The 15,133-nt window shown below is 40.7% G+C and overlaps 1 protein-coding gene across 2 annotated transcripts in view; it reads left to right on the forward strand.

Annotated features, from left to right (window-relative positions):
- The first annotated feature begins 958 nt into the window (after nucleotides 1-958).
- LOC109895790 (zinc finger protein 385A) overlaps nucleotides 959-15,133 on the forward strand; it is a 77,132-nt gene continuing 62,957 nt past the window's right edge. For both annotated transcript variants that reach the window (XM_020489781.2, XM_020489789.2), the window contains exon 1: nucleotides 959-1,411. In XM_020489781.2, coding sequence (XP_020345370.1) covers nucleotides 1,399-1,411 — 13 coding nt within the window. In that variant the 5' untranslated portion in view covers nucleotides 959-1,398. The remainder of the gene's footprint in view (nucleotides 1,412-15,133) is intronic.

The raw sequence follows: 15,133 nt of genomic DNA on the forward strand, positions 1-15,133 counted from the left end.
AAGACTCTTCTGTTTTAGTCTAAGGTAGTGGGGGCAAGGAATTATCTAGGGGAGTTTTATAAGCTTAGATGACAATCTTAGATGCCACAGAGGAGACATTGAGATGGACTGGTACTTGTATTACCTCTTCTCTCGCCATGGTGTGTTCAATTAATTACAGTGACGATGGATGTTGGTAAAGTCTAGTTATGATGCACAGGTCCCGATGGAGCCACAGCCATTCACAACTTTTAGTGTGGCTGACATAGGAGCTCATTTGGGAGGCAGTTAAAACTAGTGTGTGAATTCATCTCTAAGTCAAACAAAACAAACACTCCTCTCCCTGTGTTATGCTTTCATCTGTCAATCTCACTTTCCTCACTCCCTCAACACCCCCCCTCTAACTCTCTCTCTCTATCTTTCTATCTCCAAATCCTCTCCCTCTCTTCCTTTCTCCCTTCCTCTTTCGCTCTCCCTAATTTCAATGACTCTTAGTTTGATCCCCCCCCCCCCTTCCCTCTATCCACTTCTCTTCTTTGAATTTGCCATTCTACATTCTGTCCCTGCTCCCTCCTTCCGCCCTCCCTCCCCCCTCCTCACTTGCTCTCCCTCCGTCCTCACAGTTGTCCTCACATATTAAGTTCCCTGTCTTAAGAAGCAGAATTAGCTGCTGGAATCTTGTGCACTTGTTCCGTTCTCTCTCCGGGGGTGGGGAAGCAAGGAATGATTGAAGAGAGAGAGGAGGAAAAATTGTGACAGTAAAGGAAAGGAAGCCGTGAGAGAGAGAGAGAGAGAGAGAGAGAGAGAGAGTAAAAAAGAGGGGAGGGAGTAAGAGAAGGGAGGAAAAGAAAATGTAAGTGAATAGAGTTACGGCAAAACGAGTGTGAGACAGAAATAGGTAGAGAGAGTGTGAGGGTAAGAGAGGGAGAGAGAGTGTGAGGGTAAGAGAGGGAGAGAGAGTGTGAGGGTAAGAGAGGGAGAGAGAGTGTGAGGGTAAGAGAGGGAGAGAGAGTGTGAGGGTAAGAGAGGGAGAGAGAGTGTGAGGGTAAGAGAGGGAGAGAGAGTGTGAATAAGCCTGGTGTTTGATCTCTGCTTTACTGTGCGCACGTGGCTGCGTACACTCTATGTCTCTCTCATCTCTCTCTCACTCACCCTTTCTCTCTCACTCACCCTTTCTCACTCACTCACTCTGAGTGTGTTTGTTTTTATGTGGTAAGCTCTCTGTAGTATTGTGATTCATATGTTCTCCTACAGTTACGTGCGATTCTATAGGATCTGCTTGGATTCGCTCCTTCTCTCTCATCCCTCTGTGAACAAGAGGACAACATTTTCTCTCCTCATTTATACCGGTTAATTCTGGGAAATCTGTACAATTTTGAAGTACTAGATCCATTCAACCAAGGAGGAGAGGAGCTGCCAATGTGGGGCTCAGGTAAGAACACTTCAATATTGGAAATATTGACACTATTATGCACTAATCTTTGTTTACTGCATAATATTATCAGTGTCATAAAGCTAGAAAATATCCCAATATGTCACAACACATGTCATAACATGTCATAGCATTGCTATAATTTATATTTGTCAAGTTATGACAAGTTATGACATATGCTATGAAGCTTTACGACATGTTTATGACATCGTAATAAAATGTTATGGCGAGGAGTTCAAGCGTTACCTAAAAACTTTTATGATGTCACATTTTCTAAGGTCTGTTCCACTATTTAGTGTAAAATACAGTAATGACCCTAGCCTTGGTAAGTTAAAAGCAATTCCAAGTGTGGTACTGTGGTTAGATTGCCTTAATGAATGGCTGTTGTGACTATCCCCTGAAGTTACTGAAATACTACATTCACCACAATACTGACACAGTTATTTGTCAAAACTACATTCACCACAATACTGACACAGTTATTTGTCAATACTACATTCACCACAATACTGAGACAGTTATTTGTCAAAACTACACTCACCACAATACTGACACTGTTATAACTCAATACTACATTCACCAAAAAGTGACACAGTAATTTTTTTATACTACAGTACATTCACTTCAATACTGAGAAAGTTATTTGTCAATACTACATTCACCAATATACTGACACAGTTATTTGTCAATACTTACAATCACCACAATACTGAAACAGTTATTTGTCAATACTACATTCACCAATATACTGACACAGTTATTTGTCAATACTACATTCACCAATATACTGACACAGTTATTTGTCAATACTACATTCACCAATATACTGACACAGTTATTTGTCAATACTACATTCACCAATATACTGACACAGTTATTTGTCAATACTACATTTACCAATATACTGACACAGTTATTTGTCAATACTACATTCACCAATATACTGACACAGTTATTTGTCAATACTACATTCACCAATATACTGACACAGTTATTTGTCAATACTACATTCACCAATATACTGACACAGTTATTTGTCAATACTACATTCACCAATATACTGACACAGTTATTTGTCAATACTACATTCACCAATATACTGACACAGTTATTTGTCAATACTACATTCACCAATATACTGACACAGTTATTTGTCAATACTACATTCACCAATATACTGACACAGTTATTTGTCAATACTACATTCACCAATATACTGACACAGTTATTTGTCAATACTACATTCACCAATATACTGACACAGTTATTTGTCAATACTACATTCACCAATATACTGACACAGTTATTTGTCAATACTACATTCACCAATATACTGACACAGTTATTTGTCAATACTACATTCACCAATATACTGACACAGTTATTTGTCAATACTACATTCACCAATATACTGACACAGTTATTTGTCAATACTACATTCACCAATATACTGACACAGTTATTTGTCAATACTACATTCACCAATATACTGACACAGTTATTTGTCAATACTACATTCACCAATATACTGACACAGTTATTTGTCAATACTACATTCACCAATATACTGACACAGTTATTTGTCAATACTACATTCACCAATATACTGACACAGTTATTTGTCAATACTACATTCACCAATATACTGACACAGTTATTTGTCAATACTACATTCACCAATATACTGACACAGTTATTTGTCAATACTACATTCACCAATATACTGACACAGTTATTTGTCAATACTACATTCACCAATATACTGACACAGTTATTTGTCAATACTACATTCACCAATATACTGACACAGTTATTTGTCAATACTACATTCACCAATATACTGACACAGTTATTTGTCAATACTACATTCACCAATATACTGACACAGTTATTTGTCAATACTACATTCACCAATATACTGACACAGTTATTTGTCAATACTACATTCACCAATATACTGACACAGTTATTTGTCAATACTACATTCACCAATATACTGAAACAGTTATTTGTCAATACTACATTCACCAATATACTGACACAGTTATTTGTCAATACTACATTCACCAATATACTGACACTTAGCAATATGTGGTCTGGCAGTTTGTATTGGAGGAATATTTGTATTTATTTAACCAGGCAAGTCAGTTAAGAACAAATTCTTATTTTCAATGATGGTGGGTAACTGCCTGTTCAGGGGCAGAACGACAGATTTGTACCTTGTAACCTTGCGGTTAGTAGTCTAACGCTCTAACCACTAGGCTACCCTGCCCCAAATATGGTCCAGGCAACAGCCTGTCTGTGACAGTATGGGTATGTGAATATAATATTTAAATTTTACATCATGTATGAGGCTATGGGGTCAAATCTATAGCTATGGCACATATAATAGTCTATAGAATCAAGAGTGAGAGATATCTGTGAGCAGTGAGTAGTTTTTCAAAGTGTCTGGTAACTGTGACAGGCCTTCTCACGGGTGTGTGTTTTACACAGTAGAGTGTTAGAGTGTGTGTGTGTGTGTGTGTGTGTGTGTGTGTGTGTGTGTGTGTGTGTGTGTGTGTGTGTGTTCGTGCATGCTTGTTTGTGTGTGATTACTGAGAATGTCAATCTTTGATGAGACATAAGCAACCCTTTATGGCTGAACTTCCACAATACACCTGCCTTCATTCTCACCTTTCTCTAGCAGACTCTACATTCATCACCACATTGAGAGAAGCAGGGAGAAAAGTAAAGAGAGGGGGATGAGGCGGACAGAGATAGACCTGTTTTGGATAGACCACCTTATAGACCTAAGAAACACATCCCTTAACAACAAGTCAGGGAAAAGAGGATTCTGTGGTTAACAGGGACATGACAAAAACACTTGTTTTTTTTACACAAGCATTTCGCTACACCTGCAAGAACACCTGCAATATGTGTAGATTTGGCATACGGAGAAGGATACATTGGAGAGAGGAATGTGTGAGAAAGAGATAGCATAATTAAGCGTAGTCTCATTCACAGCAAATTAGGAGAACCTACTGTAGAAGCACGCCACACAAGGCTCCTTTTGGTATGGCTGAATCACCAGTCTGTACACCCAGCGCTTGACTTGGACTGAAATAGGTACCGGTACACATTTTGGGTGCAGGTACTGTTTATATTTAGGTGCCGGAACTCAGTTCTGGTGTGTACCGACCCTAGTCAAGAACTGTGTTCACCTGTATAACAATAACCCCAAGTTGTGGCCTTACCAACACTATCTACACAATATACTCTGATGACATTGGCTGTAGTATTGTTGACACTTGGTGTTATCATTATACACAGCAGGAGCTCTGGAAGCACTGCTTACTGTGCAGGGAGACGTAACATGCCTGTGTGAAAGCAGAAATTACAGTGTGTTTTGTCTATGAGAGGGGGCAATAGATACAGAAGATGGGAAGTAACTTATAATTGTGCATATAAGCCTATGTAATGCACCTTAAACTGTAGATGTATGGTCAACTACTTTAATGTCATGTCTGTAGCATAGCAAAATATCAATATGTGTCACCAGCTGAAAGTACATTTCTGATAAATATCTGGTTTGATTTAATTTGAACAGTCACTTGTACAGTGCTCAGCAGAACAAGCAGTTCTCAACAGTTTCTCCATTCTCTTAGAGCAGGCTAAGCCCATGCCACAGTACATCATGTGGGTATGTCATGTAGAAGTTATGTCCTAGTCCTGTGTTATTTACTGTGTGTGGACAGTAGGCAGATATGTTTAGCTCTCTGTGTCTGTATTTACTTACAGTGACTTCAGGTCTCCATCTGGTCACACCTATTTAAACCTCCTGTCTCTCTGTCTGTCTGTCTGTCTCTTATTATAACCCAGGAAATGGGCTGGGGGTGCCATGGCGACACAGAAGCCTGACACTGGTCTAAACACACCACTAGGGGGGAGTAAACTCTACAGCGAACGGTTATTTAACACTCGCCTACAAAAAAGATTAACCAATAAAAATAGCTTACTACTCTATAAGAGGCGAGGTGCTATGGTGTATAGAGGGAAGATTGGGACATGAACCTGCTTCACACACCTACCGGGTCACATGATCATCAGGGTGATCTCAGGGCTGTTCCCATGGTGATAATTGGCATATAGGCTGAAGCAGTGTTGTATGCAAGAATGTATTAAACTAAGAATCGATGTATGCATATTTGTTTTAAATACAGTATGTATGTGAGTTTGTTTATGAGTGTGTACCACCCTGCATCCCACTGTTGGTTTTCTTCTTGAAGCTAAGCAGGGTTGTTCCCTGGATGGGAGACCAGATTATGTTGGAAGTGGTGCGGGAGGTCCAGTAGGGGGCACACTTCCCTCTAGTCTCAATAGATCCCAGTGCAGTGAAAGGGACATTGCCATGCATGGGTGAAGTCTTTCAGATTGGGATGTTAAAACAGGAGTTCTGACTCTCTCTGGTCACTAAAGATCCCATGGCACTTATTGTAGGGGTGTTAACCCTGATGTCCTGGCTAAATTCCCAATCTGGTACTCATACAATCATGGCCACATTTCAAAAAAATAAAATGATTTAACTAGCCAAGTCAGTTAAGAACAAATTCTTATTTACAATGATGGCCTACCCTGGCAAAAACCGGGTAATACTGGGTCAATTGTGCACCGCCCCATGGGACTCCCAATCACAGCCGGATGTGATACAATCTGGATTCGAGCCAGGGACTGTAATGACGCCTCTTGCACTGAGATCTCGTGCCTTAGACCACTGCACCATTCGGGAGCATCGCCAGCGACCTAATCATCCCCACACTAACCCCAGGTCGTTGCTGTAAAATATATATGTCATCTGACTTGGTAAAATAAGGGTCAAGTGTGTGTGGCACTAGACTTGAAGTGTGGTGCGTAGCCCTATCACTGCTCATAATACCTACTCGGTGTATTAACCCCATTGCACTGACGGCATTCTTAGTGGGTAAGACAGAGTAGTGTTCAAAGGCATTGCTATGATGGACTTATGTTGCATTAGCTTTGGTCTGGCTCATTCTGGATCAAAGACATGTGGTGGAGTTGTCAGGCCTTCACTTGTATTACACGTCTTTAGTCAGCCTGGTCTCATAGACTAGGCGTAATAGTAAACAAAAATACCGGACACTCAAATTAGTATGATATGTTAAGTTTGGTATGGTTACAAAAGGCAAAAATGTGGGTGTTTGGTCGGGTTGAATCGGTGGCTGTATAACGCGAATGTCTCAAGGACAACTTTAGCATTTTGGCAAATTAGAAACCTTGCAACAACTTACTACTTTTGGTCTCCCTTCACCTAACCCTAACCCTAACCTTAACCCTAACCTTAACCCCTAGCCTAGCTAATGTTACCTGGCCGAATGCATAGTGCCAACGGTAAAGTTTGATGGAGGAGGAATAATGGTCTGTGGCTGTTTTTCATGGTTCGGGCTAGGCCTCTTAGTTCCAGTGAAGGGAAATCTTAATGTGACAGCATTCAATGACATTCTATACGATTCTGTGCTTCCAACTTTGTGGCAACAGTTTGGGGAAGGCCCTTTCCTGTTTCAGCATGACAGTGTCCCGGTGCACAAAGCGAGGTCCATACAGAAATGGTTTGTCGAGATTGGTGTGGAAGAACTTGACTGGCCTGCACAAAGGCCTGTCCTCAACCCCATTGAACACCTTTGGGATGAATTGGAACGCCGACTGTAAGCCCGGCCTAATCACCAAACATCAGTGCCCGACCTCAATAATGATTTCGGCTGAATGGAAGCAAGTCCCCATAGCAAACATCTAGTTGAAAGCCTTCCCAGAAGAGTGGAGGCTTTTGAAGCAGCAAAAGGGGAACCAACTCCATATTAATGCCCATGATTTTGGAATGAGACGTTCGACAAGCAGGTGTCTACATACTTTAAGGTCATGTAGTGTATCATGCAAATTGTAATTCATAACATATAATTTGAATTGTAATTCTTAACATATCATACAAAATGGATAATGGACATCCACAAATTAATACATACCAGACCCAACATAACATATCATACTAATTTGAGTGTCCTGGATTTTCGTTTACTATGTTAGTTCAACCCCTGAGTCCAGGTTGCTTTAGTTGTCAGATGAGGTCTTGATTAAGATTTGGTCCGGCTCTTCTGAACCATCTGTTTACGACCAGGGATAAAATTAGAGTTTAACAAGCTTGTCCACGTGGTTATGGCTTTTATCACTGCAATCGGAGAGAGGGATATGGTGAGGAGAGAGGGATAGTAAAAAGAGAGAGACAGTAAAAAGAGAGGCTAATGGTAAAAAGAGTAACGCACACATAGATAACCATATCAAGGCATCCAATAACACATTTTCAAAGGTTTAATTGGGTAATCCTGAACAACTCTAGATGACATTATATGAAACCAAAGACACAAGATGTACTTAATTTACAACGTTTTGGACTGAGATAGTCATTCAGACTGCGGTCTAGATACTCCAACGCTTCGCTATTTTTGCTACCTATTTATTATTTTACTGCGGAAAACCCCAAGTCCTCACTTCTCACTCTTACCGATCTTAAAACTAGGGCTGTAGCGGTGACAATCTTAGCGCCACACCGGCAGTTACGAGTCATGACCACAGTCAAATTCCACGTGAAAGTCATGGTAATCACTTTTTGTGAACTCTGGACATGCGTTGGTAGTACCCACCTTGCTAACATCCATCAGGTCCTAATGGCCTGGTACTCTCTATTGTCTCTCTAACCACTCTGACTGACATCAACGCAAATGAAATCAAAAATCACATCAAACCATTATCCTCCAAACAGTGCTGTTAAAACACCTCACTGTGATCATCAATTTAAAAAATAAGTTCAACAACAAGTTGAAACTGAGTGGAAAACATGGGCATTGTTAATGTTGTTACAAAGCCTAACACAACAAAATGGACAGCGCTTTCTAAGATTAATTTAATTAATTAAAAACACCCATTCGCGTATTAGAGTTTATGCATACCCATAAGCCTATATATGAACCCAAGCACAAACAACAAAAAAACGTTATTAAAATAATGATTGTGCAGATGTATAATACATAGCCTAACGCATATTACACACAAAGAAAACATTTTTAAAAAATGATTTAATTAAGTCTTAATTAAGTACGTAATCGGTCTAGCCTATACTCCAAAATTAAATTAATTCTAGTAATGGCCTTCGAGTGTGGACTGTATTATTATGCATACTGAATGGTCTGGTTACCTTATGCTACGCTCCAACCTTTCTATCCACGAGTCTGGGAGAAAACGTATAGGCCTAGTCTGTGCTGTTTAGTCTACACTTATAGATCATTTGTATTTGATTTTGAATAGTGTAGTAATAGGGCATTTTGTATATTTCCATCATTAAAAGGCTAACATACAGTGGGACAAAAAAGTATTTAGTCAGCCACCAATTGTGCAAGTTCTCCCACTTAAAAAGATGAGAGAGGCCTGTAATTTTCATCATAGGTACACTTCAACTATGACAGACAAAATGAGAAAAAAAATCCAGAAAATCACATTGTAGGATTTTTTATTTATTTAATTGCAAATGATGGTGGAAAATAAGTATTTGGTCAATAACAAAAGTTTATCCGAATACTTTGTTATATACCCTTTGTTGGCAATGACAGAGGTCAAACATTTTCTGTAAGTCTTCACAAGGTTTTTACACACTGTTGTTGGTATTTTGGCCCATTCCTCCATGCAGATCTCCTCTAGAGCAGTGATGTTTCGGGGCTGTTGCTGGGCAACACTTTCAACTCCCTCCAAAGATTTTCTATGGGGTTGAGATCTGGAGACTGGCTAGGCCACTCCAGGACCTTGAAATGCTTCTTACGAAGCCACTCCTTCATTGATCATTGTCATGCTGAAAGACCCAGCCACGTTTCATCTTCAATGCCCTTGCTGATGGAAGGAGGTTTTCACTCAAACGATACATGGCACCATTCATTCTTTCCTTTACACGGATCAGTCGTCCTGGTCCCTTTGCAGAAAAACAGCCCCAAAGCATGATGTTTCCACCCCCATGCTTCACAGTAGGTATGGTGTTCTTTGGATGCAACTCAGCATTCTTTGTCCTCCAAACACGACGAGTTGAGTTTTTACCAAAAAGTTATATTTTGGTTTCATCTGACCATATGACATTCTCCCAATCTTCTTCTGGATCTTCCAAATACTCTCTAGCAAACTTCAGACGGGCCTGGACATGTACTGGTTTAAGTAGGGGGACACGTCTGGCACTGCAGGATTTGAGTCCCTGGCAGCGTAGTGTGTTACTGATGGTAGGCTTTGTTACTTTGGTCCCAGCTCTCTGCAGGTCATTCACTAGGTCCCCCCGTGTGGTTCTGGGATTTTTGCTCACTGTTCTTGTGATCATTTTGACCCCACGGGGTGAGATCTTGCGTGGAGCCCCAGATCGAGGAAGATTTTCAGTGGTCTTGTATGTCTTCCATTTCCTAATAATTGCTCCCACAGTTGATTTCTTCAAACCAAGCTGCTTACCTATTGCAGATTCAGTCTTCCCAGCCTGGTGCAGGTCTACAATTTTGTTTCTGGTGTCCTTTGACAGCTCTTTGGTCTTGGCCATAGTGGAGTTTGGAGTGTGACTGTTTGAGGTTGTGGACAGGTGTCTTTTATACTGATAACAAATACTTATTTTCCACCATAATTTGCAAATAAATTCATAAAAAATCCTAACAATGTGATTTTCTGATTTTCTTTTTTCTCATTCTGTCTGTCATAGTTGAAGTGTACCTATGATGAAAATTACAGGCCTCTCTCATATTTTTAAGTGGGAGAACTTGCACAATTGGTGGGTGACTAAAGACTTTTTTGCCCCACTGTATTACCTTTAGCTACAGGAATATCACTTGTCATGCAGCGAGAGGGTGCATGCTCCTGAAACAGTGGGTGATGTGTGGAGTGAAATAATTATAATTTTGTTAAAAATCCAGACATTTATATATGCAATCCCATGTGAAAGCTGAGTTAAGGAACAGAGCACAAGCTTCTTTTTTTTTGCGACTTTCTCAAATCATCAATAGTCTATAATTATATTATGTAGCCCATATATGTTTTGATTTCTAAGACATTCTAAGGTTTTTATCATTCCCAACTAAACCTGCCAAATAACTCTAAATCTAGTTTATAGGACCTGTTTCAAATGATCACTTTTACTCTCAACATAGCCGCTATATAATATAAAATATATGCATGGGACTTACAGTGTATAAGCATATCTTGTCTGCTTATTGAACAAGCCTGCAGCCTATGGCATGGCATAATGCAGAAAGCCAAGTCATATTCTGTTCTTCTGAAATACATTTCTTTATATCATGTATTTTTTTTTTTTACCTGCCTAAATAAATAATATATTTATTGTGATGGTATATATTACATAGATTTATTAGACATTTTTCATTTATTTATTATTATTATTATTTTATTTACTATTATATATTTTTTGTATTTTACCCCCCTTTTCTCCCCGTTTTCGTTTGTGTGTGTCATTGCTGCAACTCTCCAACGGGCTCATGAGGCGAAGGTAGAGTCATACGTTCTCCGAAACATGACCCACCAAACCAAGCTTCTTAACAGCCGCCCACTTAGCCCAGAAGCACCAATGTGTCGGAGGAAACACTGTTCAACTGACGACCAAGGTCAGCCTGCAGGCACCTGGTCCACAACAAGGAGTCGCTAGAACACGACGAGCCAAGTAAAGCCCCCCCAGCCAAACCCTCCACTAACCCGGCCAGTTGTGATACAGCTTGGGATCGAACCCAGGTCTGTAGTGATGCCTCTAGCACATAGATGGCTGTACCACTCGGGAGGCCCTTACTAGACATTTTTTTATCTTGATGTTCCAAAGGCACACGTCAACGGCTTGTATCTGGCTTGTATGTGTGGAGGTGATAAACATATTTATGTTCATTAACGGTAAATTACCGTGAGGCCGGCAGTCTTTTGCATGACAATAACCTGCTGAGAAAATGTTTTGACCGCCACAGACCTACTTAAAACTCCTGTGAAACCACACACACACACAGATATGCACACACACACACACACACACACACACACACACACACACACACACACACACACACACACACACACACACACACACACACACACACACACACACACACACACACACACACACACACACACACACACACACACACACACACACAGTACAAACACACACAAAAAAAACTTCCTGCTTTGTCACCTGAGCCCAGAGGTATAGTTTCAGGCTCTCATGGTGACATCCATTAAAGTCGTACAGTGTCTGTCCCTCGGCCCAGAGACAGCTCCATTAGCACCTGGACCATTGGCCACAACAACAACCCTACCTGCATTATTCAAACTGACTCTACTAATAAGGAAACCCTATAGCCTCCACAGACACAGACACAGACACAGACAGACAGGCACACACACACACACACACACACACACACACACACACACACACACACACACACACACACACACACACACACACACACACACACACACACACACACACACACACACACACACACACACACACTCACACACACACACACACACACATCAAAGTGAGAAAGGGTCTGACTCAGAGATGGACTACTCCATGCTGAATCACAATAGGGGTCAGATGGCGGATTCGTGAGGGATTTGGGAACATTGTTTGTTAGTAAATGGTTGATTGAATACAATGGGTGTGCATGTATTACAATGCCGTAAATGTAATAATTTACTTGATGACGGCAGGACATTGATGTCAGTATTTCCCATCAGAGAACAATAATTATGGAGAGGAATGAATCTCCAGCACCTCTGCCTGTTACACCGTTGTCAACCTCTTCTTTAATTCTGCCATACCAGTTCATCTTTCTCCCTCCTTCCACCTTATCCCTTAATCCCTCATCAGTTTGCATTTATCTCAATCTCACCTCCCCTACGTCCATCCCCTCCACCAGCCTTTCAAGTTGTCATTCACCATCCCATCTCTACCTCTCTTTTCTTTCCATTGTTCTGTCCACACAATTCTACTACGCTACATGTACACACAGCAAATTGTCCAGTGTTGATTTTTCAGTGTTACATTTCTAGTCTTGATTCAGAAGTTCAATTCACTCTGTACGAGTGAAAATAACACTCAGCGGTATACAATAACCCCTATTGTTGCTGTTAATAACCAGAGTTATTGTTTTACACTGTGGAGGGTAAAAACCACACCCAGCATTATCATATTTCCCAGCATGCTCTACTGCATGTAGATTTTTTAGGACTGTTTTTAATATCTATGTATTTGTGTGTACATTGATTGATTAATCTTATGCTACACAAAGATAAAATAATAATACATGTATATTTTATATACTCTTTTCATACCAAGTAGAACATCAAAGTCGCTTTAAAAACAAAATAAACCAAAAACCACACCACACCTCAGCAGTTGTACAGAAAAGCCCTAGATGAACGAGCCTCTGCCTCCCCTCACGCCGCAGTCCACTTCCCTCTAGGAACTGGGGCAGGAGGCTAAAAAGCCAATGCTGTTGAGCATCATTCAGATCATATTAGGTAGCCAAGCGAAATATAAACTGACCTGTCATTATCAGTCCTGCAATTCCGTGGAACACCACCAGATATTTCAGTTAATCTATTCACAAGTTATCAAAAACAAAAAAAGTTGATTCAATAAAGCAAAAAACAACAACACATATAAACAATAAAATATATACAATATTTAAAGAGCTCTCTGCCTAGGCTACCTCACATTGCCATGGTAACCACAGAATGATTAATGACGTACTTTTTCCTAAATGAATCCAATCAGTTAGTTAGATTTATTGCACCTGTTACTGAAATGGTTGTTGCAGTTTAAATGTTTTAGGTAGTCACCTTAATCAAGTTCCACTATCCCGACAGTCATCCTGAATGGGGGTTGTGGGTGAATAAAAAATTGTTGGATATCCTAACTGTCTGGATTCCAATAGGAATTACACATTACTTTGCAAGCCAGCATAACGTGACTTGCAGGTCTGATGTGAACTGTAAACCAGGACTTTCCTAACACCACTGAGTTAGGAAAAAACTAGGCTATCAAGGAGGCCTTATGATATATGTAATGTATATTGTCATAGAGTTTCATTTTAATGATAACATTCGCCTAGGAACTCACTTGGTAAAATTAAAAGAAAAAAATTCAACAACCATATCTGTGTCACTAACAAATACAGTTATGGGTGGTAAATCCACAATGTGCAACTTTACACCATAAACCATTTCATTATATTTCACTCAACTGTAGCATGAAATTGTGTGATTATTCACCACACAGTAGAGTGAGTGCATTTTATTTCAATACAAAGTAGAGTGAAATACTAATTAGTTCACTACAGCGAGTGTGAAATGCCTATTAGTTCACTCCAGTGTAGAGTGAATTTCACACAGCCAGTGTTCGTTTTCTACTCTGTATAGAGTTACAGAAACCTTTTAACAATTTCACACAGTATGAAATTCCCTCTGAGAGTGGATGCATAAAGACACCGCAAAAGTGTGAAAATGAACACTAAAATGAACACACACACACACACACACACACACACACACACACACACACACACACACACACACACACACACCACACACACACACACCAAAACACACACACCACACACACACACACCACACACACACACACACACACAATCACACAAAGTAAGAAATAAGTATTCGAAATGGGGAAACTGAGAAAATTCGGACTATTATATGATACTGTGCTGTCAGAAACAGAGGTAAGAGGGAAGATTAAAAACACTTAAATATAGCAAAAAGAGAGAGAAAGAGCGATAGAGAGAGATCCACTGATGGTAGAAACAGAGGAAAGAAGGAAGAGAGGGGGGAGAGGGAGAGAGAGAGAGAGAGAGATCCACTGATGGTAGAAACAGAGGAAAGAAGGAAGAGAGGGGGAGAGGGAGACAGAGAGAGAGAGATCCACTGATGGTAGAAACAGAGGAAAGAAGGAAGAGAGGGGGGGAGGAGGGAGAGAGAGCGAGAGATCCACTGATGGTAGAAACAGAGGAAAGAAGGAAGAGAGGGGGGAGAGGGAGACAGAGAGGGGGGAGACAGAGAGAGAGAGAGAGAGATCCACTGATGGTAGAAACAGAGGAAAGAAGGAAGAGAGGGGGGAGAGGGAGACAGAGAGAGAGAGAGAGAGAGAGATCCACTGATGTAGAAAACAGAGAAAGAAGGAGAAGAGGGGGAGAGAGACGAGAGAGAGAGAGAGAGAGAGAGATCCACTGATGGTAGAAACAGAGGAAAGAAGGAAGAGAGGGGGAGAGGGAGACAGAGAGAGAGAGAAGAGAGAAGAGAGAGAGAGATATCCACTGATGGTATAAACCGAGGAAAGAAGGGAAGAGAGGGGGAGAGGGAGACAGAGAGAGAGAGAGAGAGAGAGATCCACTGATGGTAGAAACAGAGGAAAGAAGGAAGAGAGGGGGGAGAGGGAGACAGAGAGATAGAGAGAGAGAGAGAGAGATCCACTGAGGTAGAAACAGAGGAAAGAAGGAAGAGAGGGGGGAGAGGGAGACAGAGAGAGAGAGTGAGAGAGATCCACTGATGGTAGAAACAGAGGAAAGATGGAAGAGAGGGGGGAGAGGGAGACAGAGAGAGAGAGAGATAGAGAGATCCACTGATGGTAGAAACAGA

Source organism: Oncorhynchus kisutch, linkage group LG1 (genome assembly GCF_002021735.2).
Source record: "Oncorhynchus kisutch isolate 150728-3 linkage group LG1, Okis_V2, whole genome shotgun sequence".
Taxonomy (NCBI): domain Eukaryota; kingdom Metazoa; phylum Chordata; class Actinopteri; order Salmoniformes; family Salmonidae; genus Oncorhynchus; species Oncorhynchus kisutch.